General features: G+C 33.7%; 1 protein-coding gene across 1 annotated transcript; it reads left to right on the top strand.

Moving 5' to 3' along the window:
• The first annotated feature begins 16,350 nt into the window (after positions 1 to 16,350).
• On the top strand, positions 16,351 to 20,486 carry LOC136275035 (RNA-splicing ligase RtcB homolog). Its single transcript, XM_066083290.1, has 8 exons — positions 16,351 to 16,614; positions 16,869 to 17,028; positions 17,840 to 18,015; positions 18,309 to 18,497; positions 18,838 to 18,942; positions 19,117 to 19,236; positions 19,759 to 19,801; positions 19,933 to 20,486. The coding sequence occupies exons 1-8, from the start codon at positions 16,351 to 16,353 to the stop codon at positions 19,995 to 19,997; spliced, it is 1,122 nt and encodes a 373-aa protein (XP_065939362.1). The 3' UTR covers positions 19,998 to 20,486.
• The last annotated feature ends 615 nt before the right edge of the window (positions 20,487 to 21,101 follow it).

Genomic DNA, 21,101 nt, shown 5'->3' with positions numbered 1-21,101 from the left:
ATAATTTATACATTGACAGTACACAGTACTTAGTCTAGTACAAGGCTGTCTCACCGTCAGCCTGTTAATTTTGCACATCCCCCGCTTCCCCCAAAGAAAAGAAAAGAAATCAAATTTAAATAGGGCGATCCACAGGAGCATGGTATCCGCTCTACACTGTATGACATATATATAAATATTATTTATATATATGTCATAGAGTGTAGAGCGGATACCATGCCCTTGTGGGCGATCTGTGTTTATATGAGCGGCGTTAACGTTGAAAAAGGCAATGTGTGATATTCTGAATTTTTATCTGCAGTATGCGTGGGGGTAATTAGTGGGACAACTTTTTTGTTCAGAATTTTTCTTTTTTTTGGGGGGGGGGGGGGGTAAATATGTAGAGGCACTTCATTAAAAATGGATTGACCATACCATCCCAAGAGAGAACTGTAATATTAACTGAAATATTTTCATAGATTATTTTAAGATTTAAGAAACTATTTCAATTACTTAAAAATCTATAATTCCCAAGCTAATTAAAATTTGATAAGTAGAGAGAAAGCGAGCGGATCTAACATCTAATTTTAATTAGATTGTAAAATTCCTATCTTACTTTGAGCAGTATGTTTAGTCATATGTCAAAAACAGAATAAATGCACAAACTGTTTCGCATTTATGGTCAGCAAGTCAGTAATTAATGTTCTTTTTAAGTAGTACAAAAATTACAGATTTTTTCATACGATATAAAAATCAAATCAGTAATTGCATAATCATTTAAGCAAATAATTAATATTAAATCAATAAATAAGTACTAGTATTTTTGCAATTGCATCTACCTTCCCGCCCCACATGTATTCCCTTCACCTGCAGTGTTGCAGTGTGTTGTTGGAAATTATTTGTCCATGTTTATTGTACAGGTTTGTTGTACAAAGAGATATAATTATGTTACAACCGAAAATTGTCATTGGGCCGAGGCGTCTTTTACATGGGCTGCTCTGTCGGGGCCGAGCTGTCTTTGTGGGCCAAAGGTCCGAGGTGTCGTTGGCCGAGATGTCTGTCTACCGAGATGTCCCACGAGCCTCCCCCCCCCTTCGATAGCATTCAATCATTTCTGTTATTTTAATGTTATTTAGGACAAGCGTATTTTATTTTGGATATAGATTTGACGTTTTCCCCTAAAGAACTACAATTCGTATATGTACAAGAATATTATTATATTATTAAGAAAATTGTCATTGCGCCGAGGGACGACTGTCTTCTACATGGCCGAGGTGTCTAACCGAGGTGTTCATGACCCCCCCCCCCCCCCCCCCCCCCCCCCCCCAATGGATAGCATTGAACTCGATCATTTCTATTATTTTAATGATATTCTATTTGCCCTTACCCCTAAAGAACTGCAACTCCTATCTAATACAAGAATACTATAATGGTGGGACACGGGAAGTAACTCTTATTGTAAATATATCTATTGTCAGGTGACACGCCCAGCCATGTTTTGACAACAAAATTGTCTGGTCAGGTAAATATATGATTTTTATGATATTTCTGATCTCAGAATGTATTTCTATTCTTAATTTTCTTTATAAAAATAACGAAGCGTGAGACTGTGTTTGATTATCCAAACCAAAATATAAATTAAATAATGTACTTTCGTTTTAATGTTTTATATAAGAGCTTTGATTTATAGTACATATACGTATTCGTAACTTATTTTGTTTTGACAAGTATACTGAAAATTAATTTTTAAGAACAAACATGGACCCTCGCTCTACTGCTCAGGATGTTCATCGATGTGACCTTTGTGAGACCGCCATAGCACAGAGTTACTGTGACTTTTGTCATGTCAACCTGTGCAGGCCCTGTATAGGAGAACATATCTCAGACGAATATGAAACACATAAAATAGTCCGATTCCAGGATCGAAAATCAACCTTGATTTACCCAAAATGCATAACGCATACACCAAAAAACTGTGAACACCAGTGCAAGAATTGTGATAACATTTTTGTTTGTTCTTCTTGTACTGCGTCTGAACAACACAGAGGCCATGTATTTGTAGAAGTTTTAAAAGTTTACAAGACAAAGAAAGAAGTTATTGAAAAAGATGCAGAGAAGTTACAGAATCTTATTTCGCCTAAGGTGGCAGGGGATAGTTTTTTTGGTCGAGGAAATGTGAGGCAGATAGTGCTCATATATGTGATCTAATTTTTCAGTGGATTTTTAAATTTGCTAAAATTGGTTTGCACGCAGGGGACACATGGTCCCGACTCTTGAGAATTTTTAAGCATTTCAGAATAAAACAAGTACAACTTACATATAGCATTATATAGAATGGCCAGGGACGGTCTCAAAATTTTCTGAAAAATTGCCCTTTTTTCACATTTTCACGGGTCCAGCACCACGCTCCAGTCCCGAGCAACTGCCATAAACTACCATAGGATTGGTACCTTAATGTATACCCATGCAAATAATCACCAATTAATGGGGGGTCAATCACCTTCTTTTCGAGTGACATTTCGTGTTCTGAACCCACCCTACTTTTCAAGCACAAAACCGAAAGTGAAAATTTTGGCCACAGTTTCGCATTTTCATTCCATATCTGATGAAAAGTGCTACCAGTATTAAAGTGTCATATATCAATGAAATTGACATGAGCTCCTCTATCCACAAAATGAATGCAATAAATATTCTAGCAATTTATACACCTCAAATAACCAGCCAAACCTCAGGTTCTCCCTTTATTTCAAAATTTTGACCGGGTCTTTCCTTCGAAACTATCCCCTGCCACCTTTAACTTTTAGAGTTTGTTTCTCTTTAATCAAAACACTTTAAAATCAGAAAGTTCATGCAATTCTGAGTAAAACCTTTCAAATTTGGTCTGATTTCATTGAAAAATAAAAAAGTTATGGCTGTTTAAGTATTACCCCCTTTCCCGGCTGAATCACCTTAACCTGTTTCTGTAAGGTTTTTCAGATATATCATGACTTTTTTCAATCCAAAAGACATTTTTTCTTTAAAAATCAGTTATAACAAGAAACCTTTATCCCTATCTGATGTAAAAACATTGAAATATTCACATTTAGTAACAACATATAGGAGAATTCAACTCATATGTATCACCTATCCCCCTGCAAATGGGAATAAGAAAAAACACATTATTACTCCTTGCAATCAACTTTTTTGTTTCTAAATGGTACTAACAGGTTTAAAAACTCTATTGGAACACAAAAGCAACCTATTTGGAACACAAAACCTTCACTTTCATATTTTCAAAAGGGAAAGGTACCTAGAAAATGGCAATCAGGCATCTTACCCGAGGACTTATTTCCCAAATATGCTGAACGGATGATGATGAAACCTAATTTCTCTGTTTATTCTTTAACCAATACCAAAAGATCTAGATTTATTTGTTATAAAGATTGAAATACATGTTTTACATACAAAGAAATACCAAATTTGAACATCATGACCACACCCCCATAATGAGGTGGGAATACATGCAAATGACAAATGGTTAAAAAATGCACACAAATTCAATTTTTCTTGTTATATTTTCAATAAAGAAGAAACCAAACATATGTGTTTTGTTTTAAATGGGAGAAATTTTATGTATGCATGAGATTTTATCAAAAGAAATGTGAAATAAAGGCTATTTTTGGTTGTCGGTGAAGAAAATTGAAGGGGGGGGGGGGGTGCTTTTTTGACAATCAGACATTTTAAAATTGTTTATAATGACTTAAAATGCAGATATTAACTATTCAGAATTACATGTATCTACATGTAAATTACATGTAGCACATTTAAAATATATATTTAGCCCTAAAATCAACTTTTTGTCTGTTTTAGTTTGAGAAAGAACAACATTTTACAATTTTTTTTATCAAATCTAAGGGTTTAAAGCTTCATAAAACTGCATGGCTGTCAATTAATTTCCAGAAAATTTCATGAAAATGGTACAATATTATTCAGTTAATCCAAATTCAACCCAACATCTTATTTCAATGGGAATAATATGCCTATAAAGGGTTTTAATATAAGGACAAACCCAAAATACTAGAAAATTGCACTTTTTCTAAGGACCACCACCTGCTACATTTTGGCCCCTAAATCTCATTACAGGGTTGAGCAATCATAAAAATTCAGCCAGTTTCCCATTTTACACACATTGAACATCTTTTCTGTTCCCATGTTGTTAAACTTAAATCCTATTAAAAATTTGACATTTTCTTGAAGGTGGCAGGGGATAGTTTTTTTGGTCGAGGAAATGTGAGGCAGATAGTGCTCATATATGTGATCTAATTTTTCAGTGGATTTTTAAATTTGCTAAAATTGGTTTGCACGCAGGGGACACATGGTCCCGACTCTTGAGAATTTTTAAGCATTTCAGAATAAAACAAGTACAACTTACATATAGCATTATATAGAATGGCCAGGGACGGTCTCAAAATTTTCTGAAAAATTGCCCTTTTTTCACATTTTCACGGGTCCAGCACCACGCTCCAGTCCCGAGCAACTGCCATAAACTACCATAGGATTGGTACCTTAATGTATACCCATGCAAATAATCACCAATTAATGGGGGGTCAATCACCTTCTTTTCGAGTGACATTTCGTGTTCTGAACCCACCCTACTTTTCAAGCACAAAACCGAAAGTGAAAATTTTGGCCACAGTTTCGCATTTTCATTCCATATCTGATGAAAAGTGCTACCAGTATTAAAGTGTCATATATCAATGAAATTGACATGAGCTCCTCTATCCACAAAATGAATGCAATAAATATTCTAGCAATTTATACACCTCAAATAACCAGCCAAACCTCAGGTTCTCCCTTTATTTCAAAATTTTGACCGGGTCTTTCCTTCGAAACTATCCCCTGCCACCTTTAACTTTTAGAGTTTGTTTCTCTTTAATCAAAACACTTTAAAATCAGAAAGTTCATGCAATTCTGAGTAAAACCTTTCAAATTTGGTCTGATTTCATTGAAAAATAAAAAAGTTATGGCTGTTTAAGTATTACCCCCTTTCCCGGCTGAATCACCTTAACCTGTTTCTGTAAGGTTTTTCAGATATATCATGACTTTTTTCAATCCAAAAGACATTTTTTCTTTAAAAATCAGTTATAACAAGAAACCTTTATCCCTATCTGATGTAAAAACATTGAAATATTCACATTTAGTAACAACATATAGGAGAATTCAACTCATATGTATCACCTATCCCCCTGCAAATGGGAATAAGAAAAAACACATTATTACTCCTTGCAATCAACTTTTTTGTTTCTAAATGGTACTAACAGGTTTAAAAACTCTATTGGAACACAAAAGCAACCTATTTGGAACACAAAACCTTCACTTTCATATTTTCAAAAGGGAAAGGTACCTAGAAAATGGCAATCAGGCATCTTACCCGAGGACTTATTTCCCAAATATGCTGAACGGATGATGATGAAACCTAATTTCTCTGTTTATTCTTTAACCAATACCAAAAGATCTAGATTTATTTGTTATAAAGATTGAAATACATGTTTTACATACAAAGAAATACCAAATTTGAACATCATGACCACACCCCCATAATGAGGTGGGAATACATGCAAATGACAAATGGTTAAAAAATGCACACAAATTCAATTTTTCTTGTTATATTTTCAATAAAGAAGAAACCAAACATATGTGTTTTGTTTTAAATGGGAGAAATTTTATGTATGCATGAGATTTTATCAAAAGAAATGTGAAATAAAGGCTATTTTTGGTTGTCGGTGAAGAAAATTGAAGGGGGGGGGGGGGTGCTTTTTTGACAATCAGACATTTTAAAATTGTTTATAATGACTTAAAATGCAGATATTAACTATTCAGAATTACATGTATCTACATGTAAATTACATGTAGCACATTTAAAATATATATTTAGCCCTAAAATCAACTTTTTGTCTGTTTTAGTTTGAGAAAGAACAACATTTTACAATTTTTTTTATCAAATCTAAGGGTTTAAAGCTTCATAAAACTGCATGGCTGTCAATTAATTTCCAGAAAATTTCATGAAAATGGTACAATATTATTCAGTTAATCCAAATTCAACCCAACATCTTATTTCAATGGGAATAATATGCCTATAAAGGGTTTTAATATAAGGACAAACCCAAAATACTAGAAAATTGCACTTTTTCTAAGGACCACCACCTGCTACATTTTGGCCCCTAAATCTCATTACAGGGTTGAGCAATCATAAAAATTCAGCCAGTTTCCCATTTTACACACATTGAACATCTTTTCTGTTCCCATGTTGTTAAACTTAAATCCTATTAAAAATTTGACATTTTCTTGAAGGTGGCAGGGGATAGTTTTTTTGGTCGAGGAAATGTGAGGCAGATAGTGCTCATATATGTGATCTAATTTTTCAGTGGATTTTTAAATTTGCTAAAATTGGTTTGCACGCAGGGGACACATGGTCCCGACTCTTGAGAATTTTTAAGCATTTCAGAATAAAACAAGTACAACTTACATATAGCATTATATAGAATGGCCAGGGACGGTCTCAAAATTTTCTGAAAAATTGCCCTTTTTTCACATTTTCACGGGTCCAGCACCACGCTCCAGTCCCGAGCAACTGCCATAAACTACCATAGGATTGGTACCTTAATGTATACCCATGCAAATAATCACCAATTAATGGGGGGTCAATCACCTTCTTTTCGAGTGACATTTCGTGTTCTGAACCCACCCTACTTTTCAAGCACAAAACCGAAAGTGAAAATTTTGGCCACAGTTTCGCATTTTCATTCCATATCTGATGAAAAGTGCTACCAGTATTAAAGTGTCATATATCAATGAAATTGACATGAGCTCCTCTATCCACAAAATGAATGCAATAAATATTCTAGCAATTTATACACCTCAAATAACCAGCCAAACCTCAGGTTCTCCCTTTATTTCAAAATTTTGACCGGGTCTTTCCTTCGAAACTATCCCCTGCCACCTTTAACTTTTAGAGTTTGTTTCTCTTTAATCAAAACACTTTAAAATCAGAAAGTTCATGCAATTCTGAGTAAAACCTTTCAAATTTGGTCTGATTTCATTGAAAAATAAAAAAGTTATGGCTGTTTAAGTATTACCCCCTTTCCCGGCTGAATCACCTTAACCTGTTTCTGTAAGGTTTTTCAGATATATCATGACTTTTTTCAATCCAAAAGACATTTTTTCTTTAAAAATCAGTTATAACAAGAAACCTTTATCCCTATCTGATGTAAAAACATTGAAATATTCACATTTAGTAACAACATATAGGAGAATTCAACTCATATGTATCACCTATCCCCCTGCAAATGGGAATAAGAAAAAACACATTATTACTCCTTGCAATCAACTTTTTTGTTTCTAAATGGTACTAACAGGTTTAAAAACTCTATTGGAACACAAAAGCAACCTATTTGGAACACAAAACCTTCACTTTCATATTTTCAAAAGGGAAAGGTACCTAGAAAATGGCAATCAGGCATCTTACCCGAGGACTTATTTCCCAAATATGCTGAACGGATGATGATGAAACCTAATTTCTCTGTTTATTCTTTAACCAATACCAAAAGATCTAGATTTATTTGTTATAAAGATTGAAATACATGTTTTACATACAAAGAAATACCAAATTTGAACATCATGACCACACCCCCATAATGAGGTGGGAATACATGCAAATGACAAATGGTTAAAAAATGCACACAAATTCAATTTTTCTTGTTATATTTTCAATAAAGAAGAAACCAAACATATGTGTTTTGTTTTAAATGGGAGAAATTTTATGTATGCATGAGATTTTATCAAAAGAAATGTGAAATAAAGGCTATTTTTGGTTGTCGGTGAAGAAAATTGAAGGGGGGGGGGGGGTGCTTTTTTGACAATCAGACATTTTAAAATTGTTTATAATGACTTAAAATGCAGATATTAACTATTCAGAATTACATGTATCTACATGTAAATTACATGTAGCACATTTAAAATATATATTTAGCCCTAAAATCAACTTTTTGTCTGTTTTAGTTTGAGAAAGAACAACATTTTACAATTTTTTTTATCAAATCTAAGGGTTTAAAGCTTCATAAAACTGCATGGCTGTCAATTAATTTCCAGAAAATTTCATGAAAATGGTACAATATTATTCAGTTAATCCAAATTCAACCCAACATCTTATTTCAATGGGAATAATATGCCTATAAAGGGTTTTAATATAAGGACAAACCCAAAATACTAGAAAATTGCACTTTTTCTAAGGACCACCACCTGCTACATTTTGGCCCCTAAATCTCATTACAGGGTTGAGCAATCATAAAAATTCAGCCAGTTTCCCATTTTACACACATTGAACATCTTTTCTGTTCCCATGTTGTTAAACTTAAATCCTATTAAAAATTTGACATTTTCTTGAAGGTGGCAGGGGATAGTTTTTTTGGTCGAGGAAATGTGAGGCAGATAGTGCTCATATATGTGATCTAATTTTTCAGTGGATTTTTAAATTTGCTAAAATTGGTTTGCACGCAGGGGACACATGGTCCCGACTCTTGAGAATTTTTAAGCATTTCAGAATAAAACAAGTACAACTTACATATAGCATTATATAGAATGGCCAGGGACGGTCTCAAAATTTTCTGAAAAATTGCCCTTTTTTCACATTTTCACGGGTCCAGCACCACGCTCCAGTCCCGAGCAACTGCCATAAACTACCATAGGATTGGTACCTTAATGTATACCCATGCAAATAATCACCAATTAATGGGGGGTCAATCACCTTCTTTTCGAGTGACATTTCGTGTTCTGAACCCACCCTACTTTTCAAGCACAAAACCGAAAGTGAAAATTTTGGCCACAGTTTCGCATTTTCATTCCATATCTGATGAAAAGTGCTACCAGTATTAAAGTGTCATATATCAATGAAATTGACATGAGCTCCTCTATCCACAAAATGAATGCAATAAATATTCTAGCAATTTATACACCTCAAATAACCAGCCAAACCTCAGGTTCTCCCTTTATTTCAAAATTTTGACCGGGTCTTTCCTTCGAAACTATCCCCTGCCACCTTTAACTTTTAGAGTTTGTTTCTCTTTAATCAAAACACTTTAAAATCAGAAAGTTCATGCAATTCTGAGTAAAACCTTTCAAATTTGGTCTGATTTCATTGAAAAATAAAAAAGTTATGGCTGTTTAAGTATTACCCCCTTTCCCGGCTGAATCACCTTAACCTGTTTCTGTAAGGTTTTTCAGATATATCATGACTTTTTTCAATCCAAAAGACATTTTTTCTTTAAAAATCAGTTATAACAAGAAACCTTTATCCCTATCTGATGTAAAAACATTGAAATATTCACATTTAGTAACAACATATAGGAGAATTCAACTCATATGTATCACCTATCCCCCTGCAAATGGGAATAAGAAAAAACACATTATTACTCCTTGCAATCAACTTTTTTGTTTCTAAATGGTACTAACAGGTTTAAAAACTCTATTGGAACACAAAAGCAACCTATTTGGAACACAAAACCTTCACTTTCATATTTTCAAAAGGGAAAGGTACCTAGAAAATGGCAATCAGGCATCTTACCCGAGGACTTATTTCCCAAATATGCTGAACGGATGATGATGAAACCTAATTTCTCTGTTTATTCTTTAACCAATACCAAAAGATCTAGATTTATTTGTTATAAAGATTGAAATACATGTTTTACATACAAAGAAATACCAAATTTGAACATCATGACCACACCCCCATAATGAGGTGGGAATACATGCAAATGACAAATGGTTAAAAAATGCACACAAATTCAATTTTTCTTGTTATATTTTCAATAAAGAAGAAACCAAACATATGTGTTTTGTTTTAAATGGGAGAAATTTTATGTATGCATGAGATTTTATCAAAAGAAATGTGAAATAAAGGCTATTTTTGGTTGTCGGTGAAGAAAATTGAAGGGGGGGGGGGGGTGCTTTTTTGACAATCAGACATTTTAAAATTGTTTATAATGACTTAAAATGCAGATATTAACTATTCAGAATTACATGTATCTACATGTAAATTACATGTAGCACATTTAAAATATATATTTAGCCCTAAAATCAACTTTTTGTCTGTTTTAGTTTGAGAAAGAACAACATTTTACAATTTTTTTTATCAAATCTAAGGGTTTAAAGCTTCATAAAACTGCATGGCTGTCAATTAATTTCCAGAAAATTTCATGAAAATGGTACAATATTATTCAGTTAATCCAAATTCAACCCAACATCTTATTTCAATGGGAATAATATGCCTATAAAGGGTTTTAATATAAGGACAAACCCAAAATACTAGAAAATTGCACTTTTTCTAAGGACCACCACCTGCTACATTTTGGCCCCTAAATCTCATTACAGGGTTGAGCAATCATAAAAATTCAGCCAGTTTCCCATTTTACACACATTGAACATCTTTTCTGTTCCCATGTTGTTAAACTTAAATCCTATTAAAAATTTGACATTTTCTTGAAGGTGGCAGGGGATAGTTTTTTTGGTCGAGGAAATGTGAGGCAGATAGTGCTCATATATGTGATCTAATTTTTCAGTGGATTTTTAAATTTGCTAAAATTGGTTTGCACGCAGGGGACACATGGTCCCGACTCTTGAGAATTTTTAAGCATTTCAGAATAAAACAAGTACAACTTACATATAGCATTATATAGAATGGCCAGGGACGGTCTCAAAATTTTCTGAAAAATTGCCCTTTTTTCACATTTTCACGGGTCCAGCACCACGCTCCAGTCCCGAGCAACTGCCATAAACTACCATAGGATTGGTACCTTAATGTATACCCATGCAAATAATCACCAATTAATGGGGGGTCAATCACCTTCTTTTCGAGTGACATTTCGTGTTCTGAACCCACCCTACTTTTCAAGCACAAAACCGAAAGTGAAAATTTTGGCCACAGTTTCGCATTTTCATTCCATATCTGATGAAAAGTGCTACCAGTATTAAAGTGTCATATATCAATGAAATTGACATGAGCTCCTCTATCCACAAAATGAATGCAATAAATATTCTAGCAATTTATACACCTCAAATAACCAGCCAAACCTCAGGTTCTCCCTTTATTTCAAAATTTTGACCGGGTCTTTCCTTCGAAACTATCCCCTGCCACCTTTAACTTTTAGAGTTTGTTTCTCTTTAATCAAAACACTTTAAAATCAGAAAGTTCATGCAATTCTGAGTAAAACCTTTCAAATTTGGTCTGATTTCATTGAAAAATAAAAAAGTTATGGCTGTTTAAGTATTACCCCCTTTCCCGGCTGAATCACCTTAACCTGTTTCTGTAAGGTTTTTCAGATATATCATGACTTTTTTCAATCCAAAAGACATTTTTTCTTTAAAAATCAGTTATAACAAGAAACCTTTATCCCTATCTGATGTAAAAACATTGAAATATTCACATTTAGTAACAACATATAGGAGAATTCAACTCATATGTATCACCTATCCCCCTGCAAATGGGAATAAGAAAAAACACATTATTACTCCTTGCAATCAACTTTTTTGTTTCTAAATGGTACTAACAGGTTTAAAAACTCTATTGGAACACAAAAGCAACCTATTTGGAACACAAAACCTTCACTTTCATATTTTCAAAAGGGAAAGGTACCTAGAAAATGGCAATCAGGCATCTTACCCGAGGACTTATTTCCCAAATATGCTGAACGGATGATGATGAAACCTAATTTCTCTGTTTATTCTTTAACCAATACCAAAAGATCTAGATTTATTTGTTATAAAGATTGAAATACATGTTTTACATACAAAGAAATACCAAATTTGAACATCATGACCACACCCCCATAATGAGGTGGGAATACATGCAAATGACAAATGGTTAAAAAATGCACACAAATTCAATTTTTCTTGTTATATTTTCAATAAAGAAGAAACCAAACATATGTGTTTTGTTTTAAATGGGAGAAATTTTATGTATGCATGAGATTTTATCAAAAGAAATGTGAAATAAAGGCTATTTTTGGTTGTCGGTGAAGAAAATTGAAGGGGGGGGGGGGGTGCTTTTTTGACAATCAGACATTTTAAAATTGTTTATAATGACTTAAAATGCAGATATTAACTATTCAGAATTACATGTATCTACATGTAAATTACATGTAGCACATTTAAAATATATATTTAGCCCTAAAATCAACTTTTTGTCTGTTTTAGTTTGAGAAAGAACAACATTTTACAATTTTTTTTATCAAATCTAAGGGTTTAAAGCTTCATAAAACTGCATGGCTGTCAATTAATTTCCAGAAAATTTCATGAAAATGGTACAATATTATTCAGTTAATCCAAATTCAACCCAACATCTTATTTCAATGGGAATAATATGCCTATAAAGGGTTTTAATATAAGGACAAACCCAAAATACTAGAAAATTGCACTTTTTCTAAGGACCACCACCTGCTACATTTTGGCCCCTAAATCTCATTACAGGGTTGAGCAATCATAAAAATTCAGCCAGTTTCCCATTTTACACACATTGAACATCTTTTCTGTTCCCATGTTGTTAAACTTAAATCCTATTAAAAATTTGACATTTTCTTGAAGGTGGCAGGGGATAGTTTTTTTGGTCGAGGAAATGTGAGGCAGATAGTGCTCATATATGTGATCTAATTTTTCAGTGGATTTTTAAATTTGCTAAAATTGGTTTGCACGCAGGGGACACATGGTCCCGACTCTTGAGAATTTTTAAGCATTTCAGAATAAAACAAGTACAACTTACATATAGCATTATATAGAATGGCCAGGGACGGTCTCAAAATTTTCTGAAAAATTGCCCTTTTTTCACATTTTCACGGGTCCAGCACCACGCTCCAGTCCCGAGCAACTGCCATAAACTACCATAGGATTGGTACCTTAATGTATACCCATGCAAATAATCACCAATTAATGGGGGGTCAATCACCTTCTTTTCGAGTGACATTTCGTGTTCTGAACCCACCCTACTTTTCAAGCACAAAACCGAAAGTGAAAATTTTGGCCACAGTTTCGCATTTTCATTCCATATCTGATGAAAAGTGCTACCAGTATTAAAGTGTCATATATCAATGAAATTGACATGAGCTCCTCTATCCACAAAATGAATGCAATAAATATTCTAGCAATTTATACACCTCAAATAACCAGCCAAACCTCAGGTTCTCCCTTTATTTCAAAATTTTGACCGGGTCTTTCCTTCGAAACTATCCCCTGCCACCTAAATATGAAGAAACTGCACTCGAATTGGACAATCAGATTGCCAACCTGGATGAAGAATATAAGAAACTAATAACAGTAATTTCCAAACAAGGAGAGGAATGGCACAGAGAAATGGACATCGTCATCAACAAAATGAAAACGGAAATCGGCGAGATAAAAGAGAAACACAGAGATATTCTACAGAAACATTTGGAGGAAATAAAACAGATACAGTCTCTGATAAATAAAACCTTACTGGCTATGCGTGAAATGAAGGTATCTAGAGAAGTAAATCCGACCATTGAATACAGCTATAAGATGAGAGAATTTAACAAGCTGCCACCTAAAATTAAGGTAATGCTCCCTACATTTATTCCAAAATTAATAGACTGTGAGCAGCTAAAAAGTTTGTTTGGACAGATTACCCCATTATCTTCAGTTACCGAAGAGGGCATATCGTCAATTAACCAACTCAACACTCCAGTCAAAGAACTACTGGGTAAACCAGAGCTTGTCGCCGCAATAAAGATTGGATTTGTACCCCTAATCAATGTGACATGTTTAAATAAAGACAGAATCTGGGCAAGTGGAATGACCAAAGAAATGAAATGTTTCAACATTAATGGTTCGTTGCATCAAACAAACACCACAAGATCAGGGAATTGGCCTAGAGATCTAGCCGTAAACAGTGATGGGAATCTTATATACACTGATGATAAATCAAATACAGTGAATTTACTAAAGATGGGACAGACAAAAGAGTTGATCAGATTACAGGGATGGAAGCCTAATAAGCTGTGTGTCATCTCTACAGATGATCTCCTGGTTACCATGTACAGTGATGATAAAACTCAATCCAAAGTTGTCCACTACTCGGGGTATACAGAGAAACAAACAATTCAATTTGATGATGAATGTAAGCCTTTATACTCGAGGAATAATGATATTAAATATATCACAGAGAACAGAAACCATGACATCTGTGTCGCTGACTATGGGGCTGGTGCAGTAGTGGTGGTTAATCAGGCCGGGAAACTCAGATGGAGATATACCGGTCATCCCTTAGTTACCAAGAACGAACCATTTAAACCCTTTGGTATAACAACAGACAGTCAGAGTCGCATCCTGACAGCAGACTGTGACAACCACTGCATCCACATTCTGGATCAGAATGGACAGTTTCTCCGTTACATTGATAACTGTGATCTAGAAAGTCCGTTTGGTCTATGTGTGGACAACAGTGACTATTTGTTTGTGTGTGAGTGCAACAAAGGCAATGTAAAGAAAATCGTATATTCAAAGTAGGCACAAAGGTTTGACAGTGATGTAACTTAAACATAATTTTTTCATGAATTCAGAATTATACCATCTATTTTTAGTATTAAAAGTTGTATTGTTCATTCATTAAAAAATGGTGTGTTTAAAGTCATCGAGGTTTGGTTGTTTCAATTAACTTTTCAATATTAATAGGTTTATATAAAGGTTTATCCCTAAGATTGGACCTTTATTGAGAACTGGTTTATGTAATATATATTAAAATGCATTTTAAGTAAATCAAATATCATGCACATATGTATTTAAATTTAAAAAATGTACATTCAGAAATACACTAATTAAATTATTTTATTTGTTTTGTTTTTTTAACATATTGCACGTTAAATTGCAGATGATTAACGTTCAAGCAATGAAATGAAATCTTTTTTTAACACCTTCACCCAGTGTTTTACATTGTGTTTTACAAGGATATCTGATGTGTTACAATGCTGAATTTTGCGTGTTTAAAGGCACGTTTAATGTGGAAATCTTTTTATCGGCATCGGCTTCTGGACCTGTTTAAAGTTTTTGAAGCATCATAAATCATAAAACTGAACAGCTTAAAAATGGAAATACAGTGGAAAGGTGGTGTCAGCTCTAAAGCAGACTTTTGCTTAGACGGAATGAATGGGTGTCAGATCTTTATATTTCCCTACATTTAAATATATTTTAAAAAGCATTTTTATAGCTGAAATACCAGTTCTAACACCTGGCCGTGTCAACGATTCATGGTAATACTTTTGTCAATCGTTGTGAAAAACAAAGTCCAATTCTGTTCAGTATTACAAAGAGCAATGAAGCTTTAAAAAGGTTATGGTTTCTGCATTTTGTTTTACCAATCTGATGAAACTTATGACTAGATTTTTTTTCTCGTTGACTTGCAGGTCGATTGGACGATATCTTAAAATATTTTTTACAGGAATTTGGAAGAGGCATTAGAAATGGGCATGGACTGGTCACTTAAAGAAAGTCAGTATGATATATGTGTGTAGGTCAGTATGATATACATGTATGTAAGTCAGTATAATATACATGTATGTAGGTCAGTATGATATACATGTATGTAGGTCAGTATGATATACATGTATGTAAGTCAGTATGATATACATGTATGTAGGTCAGTATGATATACATGTATGTATGTCGGTATGATATACATGAATGTAGGTCAGTATGATATACATGTATGAAGGTCAATATGATATACATGTACATGTATGTAGATCAGTATGATATATATGTATGTAGTTCAGTATGATATACATGTTTGTAGGTCAGTATGATATACATGTATGTAGGTCAGTATGATATAAATGTATGTAGGTCAGTATGATATACATGTATGTAAGTCAGTATGATATACATGTATGTAGGTCAGTATGATATACATGTATAAAGGTCAGTATGATATACATGTTTGTAGTTCAGTTTGATATACATGTAGGTAGGTCAGTATGATATACATGTATGTAGGTCAATATGATATACATGTACATGTATGTAGATCAGTATGATATATATGTATGTAGTTCAGTACGATATACATGTTTGTAGGTCAGTACGATATACATGTATGTAGGTCAGTATGATATATATGTATGTAGGTCAGTATGATATATATATATATATATATATATATATATATATATATATATATATATATATATATATATATATATGCATGTAGGATTTAATGATTCGTGATGGTTTATTGTATATTTTAAAGAAAAAATATGTCATAATACGGAAGTGATCCATACCTCTCTAACATAAATCCATGGGGACTGACTCTATTTATGTTTATTTTACTTGAGAATGCCATTGTCGGTTACTTGTCCTTGCCTGTATATTAATTGTACAATTTCATTTAAGATTCATACTGTACTGTGGTTGTTGATAAAATGGCTTAGTCTATGTCAGGGTATATATGGATACATAAATTCTATATGCAGTCTAGTGTTTTCTGTGTCAGGGTACGCATGGGCGGCGGACAAGGAACATTGTGAGGAGTACGGGAGGATGTTACAGGCCGACCCCGGGAAAGTCAGCAGCCGGGCCAAGAAAAGGGGGCTACCCCAGGTCAGTTGGAAAAATAAAACCTTCACTTGATTTGAAATGGTCAACCTTGTTTTGTATTTGTCAGTGAAGTTATTAAGTGATGATAACAACATTCCTTACATTTTAGAATTCATCACATCAAGATCACTTATTGAAAAAATGGAATCATTTTCTCCATAGAATTACTTTTGAGAAAATATGAAATCTCAGAGTCTCTGAGAAAAAAAGGCCCTGTGATTTATACAATTTTCATTTGTCGGAGGTCTTGATTTCAGTTGGGAACTCTGGGAGCCAGCAACCATTACGCCGAGATACAAGTGGTGGACGAGATCTACAATAAGTTTGCCGCCAAGAAGATGGGCATCGAGTGTAAGGGACAGGTGTGTGTAGTGATCCACTGTGGAAGTAGGGGGCTGGGGCACCAGGTAGCAACAGGTAAATATCACACCTCACAGTTAGATAGAAATACAGTGTTGGCCAGGCTTTAGTTACCTATAGGCCACATAGAATTAATATTAAGATTCTCATCCTGATTAGCAAAAAAAATAGGGACAGGTGGGTGGATTTTATTTATTACTTTTTTTACCATTCATGTTATAGAAATAACAACTGCTCTATTCTTTTGAATTGTTAATGCTGATATTAGTACCCACTTGCAATCTTTTAATTCCATTTTATTTCGACTGTAAATACATGAAGAAATTTGTATCCTTATGATAACAAACATGACTGGAATCAAACGGTAATCCAAATGTTTAAACAGCCATTAAAATGTTTTTAATTTTTTGTATGGTACATGTACCGATCCCAATTTTTTCATGAAAATCTTTTCCACACAATTTTTTTTCCAAAAAATAATATAAAAAGCATTAAGGCGGGCCATTTTCAGAAAGGCAGGCAGGAATGAGAATCTTAAAATTAATTTTATGTGGCCATACACTGTATATGTATTTATTATCCATATCTCTGATGCCAATGTGTTATTAGATAACTGTTTCAGTACAGAATAAATTTTTAAAACAACGATCATGATATACTAAGTCTACACACTGGGTTGGTTTAGTTTTCGATTGAGAGAAATTTGCACAAGAACTGCATGATAAAGCTACTATAAACCAAATGAAATTTATTTTAGGTGACAAACAAATATGTAAGATTCATTAGAATATCACTGCATGTATCATGGAGATTACTTGCTATTTTTAAAAGCAATCATTTAATAACGAATATATTTACCATTTTATAGACGCTCTGGTTGCTATGGAGAAAGCAATGAAGCGTGACAACATTAACGTTAATGACAAACAACTCGTCTGTGCCAAGATTTACTTCCCGGAGGGTCAGGACTACCTCAAAGGAATGGCGGCCGCCGCTAACTATGCATGGGTCAATCGCTCCAGCATGACCTTCCTCTGTAGACAGGTGCTGTGATTTCTTCATTATTTGCTGAGCACCAATTTTTGCAGATTATATTGTTTAGTGGAACAATCGATGAAACCAAATGTTAATCCAAGTGAGGAATCAAGCAAACATGTTATTAGAAGAGCTCAAATTTCTATGAAATTTTTTTAAGTGTGTGTTTCAAACGCCTATGAAAATTGATGCCACAACTATTAATCAAACCATGGCAAATGCTTTTTCAAAGCAGGAAATGGTTCAGATTTATTTTTGGAGTGGTCATTTAAACTGAAAGTGTTTCCATTTTTTTCTTAAAGGCCTTTGCGAAGATGTTTGACAGTACCACGGACGACCTTGACATGTTTATGATTTATGACGTGTCACACAACATTGCCAAAGTGGAGGAGCATTTTGTGGATGGGAAACAGAAGACTTTACTGGTTCACAGGAAGGGCTCCACCCGGGCCTTCCCTCCCCACCATCCCCTTATTCCTGTAGATTATCAGGTGAGGAAGTGATCCATGGTTATATATTTTTATATATAACCATGAGGAATAAGTCATCAGTGCTATCTTGTGTTTCTTTATGAAATATTTCATATTTAAATTAGCATCTAACTGATTTATTCAAATAAGAGTTAAAAAAAACACAATTATAATAGACATTCCTAATATTATAAAATTTAATATTCTTTTGCTACCACCCAAAATCCATTACTATTTACTCCTATTACCTTTTCTGTGTTTAAATGATACCTATATTTTTCAAATTAATGTAATTTAAGCTAGTTCAGCAATTAAGGTATAATGCAGTAGAATTATTACCATCTAATTTTCAAATGATCAGCTGACTGGACAGCCTGTTTTGATTGGGGGAACCATGGGAACGTGTAGCTACGTGCTGACTGGTACACAGCAGGGAATGGATGAGACGTACGGAACCACGTGCCACGTAAGTGAACAGCTACATTTTTGTTATTTAAAAAATGACTTTAACATTATTAAGTGCAGTCCTTTTGACTGCGATTTTTTTTTTACTGATTATGGTCAAAATTGGTGGATTACTTCAATTTCAGAACTATATGTATATCCTCAACTTCAGATTTTGTGGAAATATTTTCTAAAGGGTCGAGCTTTATCCCGAGCCAAGTCCCGGCGTAATCATGACTACACAGAGGTCCTGTCTGCTTTGGAGGAGAAAGGAATCAGCATCAGAGTGGCTTCACCCAAGCTGGTCATGGAGGAGGTACGATCACAGTCCAAGCTTTGCGATCAAAATTTTTTTGGGTTTCACTCCTCTCCCCATTCATGTCGAAATTCTTAGCTAGCTAACTGAAGATACTTCATAAAAATTTTTGGACAATTATGTCAGAGTTTTAAAAAATCCAGCTCATATGTATAATACTGATTGTTATCAATTTGAAGTTTTGGACTAAAGCAGAGTTAAATATTACATGATTGCACTTTTGTATTATGATTGAGTTTTACACATACCGTTGCATTTAAAGATGATTAACTTGTCTCAAGAGATATAAAATTACACAATACATGTATTTATCATTATGTTTATGAAAATATGTTATCATATGATTACTACATGATTGAACATTTAAAAGTGATTTTCTAAATGTCAAAAAGGCTTGAGAAGGTTTTAGATTGGAGGTGTTATTAAAAGTAACATTGGGTGTTTTGTATATTAAATGCCACATACATCAATTAATTCCTATTCTCTTCATATCTTTCATTTTCCATTTTTGCTTTCTTACAGGCACCCGAATCTTACAAAAATGTCACAGATGTTGTAGATACTTGTAAGTATAGGCAGTAGTCACATTGAACTAAATATTTGTAGATGTCAATTGATATCATGATATCTAAAATATGTTGTTCCTGACTCTAAGATTTTGTATTTAATATAATTTTATTTCATATTCATTTGCAGGTCACATGGCAGGCATTAGCCGAAAGGCCATAAAGCTACGTCCCATTGCGGTAATCAAAGGCTAAACTAAGTGATAAGACAACTTGACCGCTTGACCACAGGAATGATCATTACAATGGGTGCAATACTGCTTTGGTGACCTCTTACTTGTATCTGGTGGAGGAAGATTCTATGTTTCATTCAAGACTTCATGTTAACTTATCTGAAGTCTTATTTAGTTGTGAGGGGGAAAATTATAGCATATCATCTTGCTTTGTAATGCAACTTTATAACTTCAAAAGTGTGTTCAAATTTGAACTTTTAAGACTTGTTTTAAAATGTATATTTTATGCAGTTAAGTGGGTTTCTTTATGTTTATGTACATTTACTGTACCTGTTTGTTTGTCAAAAGAGTCCCAAAATGTATCTTTGATATTTGATGTATGTGCCAAACAATTTTCAAAGAATACTTACATGTAAACTATTTGTTTCACTACAAATTTTCCACATGAACATACACGTATATGACCTCCAAAACTGATTTGTTAAACTGTTTCATTAAAATACATTGCCAAAAATTTATTGGATTTTTTTTCATAACACTACTTGGACAGACAGTTTAAGGTACAGTTATGTATTGTGATTTATGTTTAATAATTAACATAATCATATATACATTGACAGTACATATGTACATGGGTGTCGCACCGTCACCCTGTTGATTTTGCACACCCTCTGCTTCCCCCAGAGAAAAAAAAACCAAGAAGATAAAAGTGAAAAGCAAAATTTGAAATCAAATTTTATTAGGGCGATCTGTGTTTATTTGAGCGGCGTTGAAAGGTGATGTGTGATCTTCTGAATTCTTATTTGCAGTATGCGTGGGGGAAATTAGTGGGACAAATTTTTAGTTAAGAATGTTTATTATTTTTGGGGGGAGGGGGTAAATATGTAGAGAAACTTCATTAAAAATGGATTGACCATACCATCCCATGAAAGAACTGTAATTTTTAAAGGCATTTTTTGACAACTTAGTTAATGACTATAATATTTTTTTAATATTAATTTAAGATTTTAAGAAACTTTCAATTATTAAAAAATCTATAATTCCCGATCTAACTAAAATTAGATGTGTAGCGAGTAAGCGAGCGGATCTAACATCTAATTTTAATTAGATTGTATAATTCCTATCG

The sequence above is a fragment of the Magallana gigas genome, chromosome 4 (genome assembly GCF_963853765.1).
Source record: "Magallana gigas chromosome 4, xbMagGiga1.1, whole genome shotgun sequence".
NCBI classification, from domain to species: domain Eukaryota; kingdom Metazoa; phylum Mollusca; class Bivalvia; order Ostreida; family Ostreidae; genus Magallana; species Magallana gigas.
Note: the sequence above shows the minus strand (reverse complement) of the source record. Positions and strands in the feature narration are given on the sequence as shown.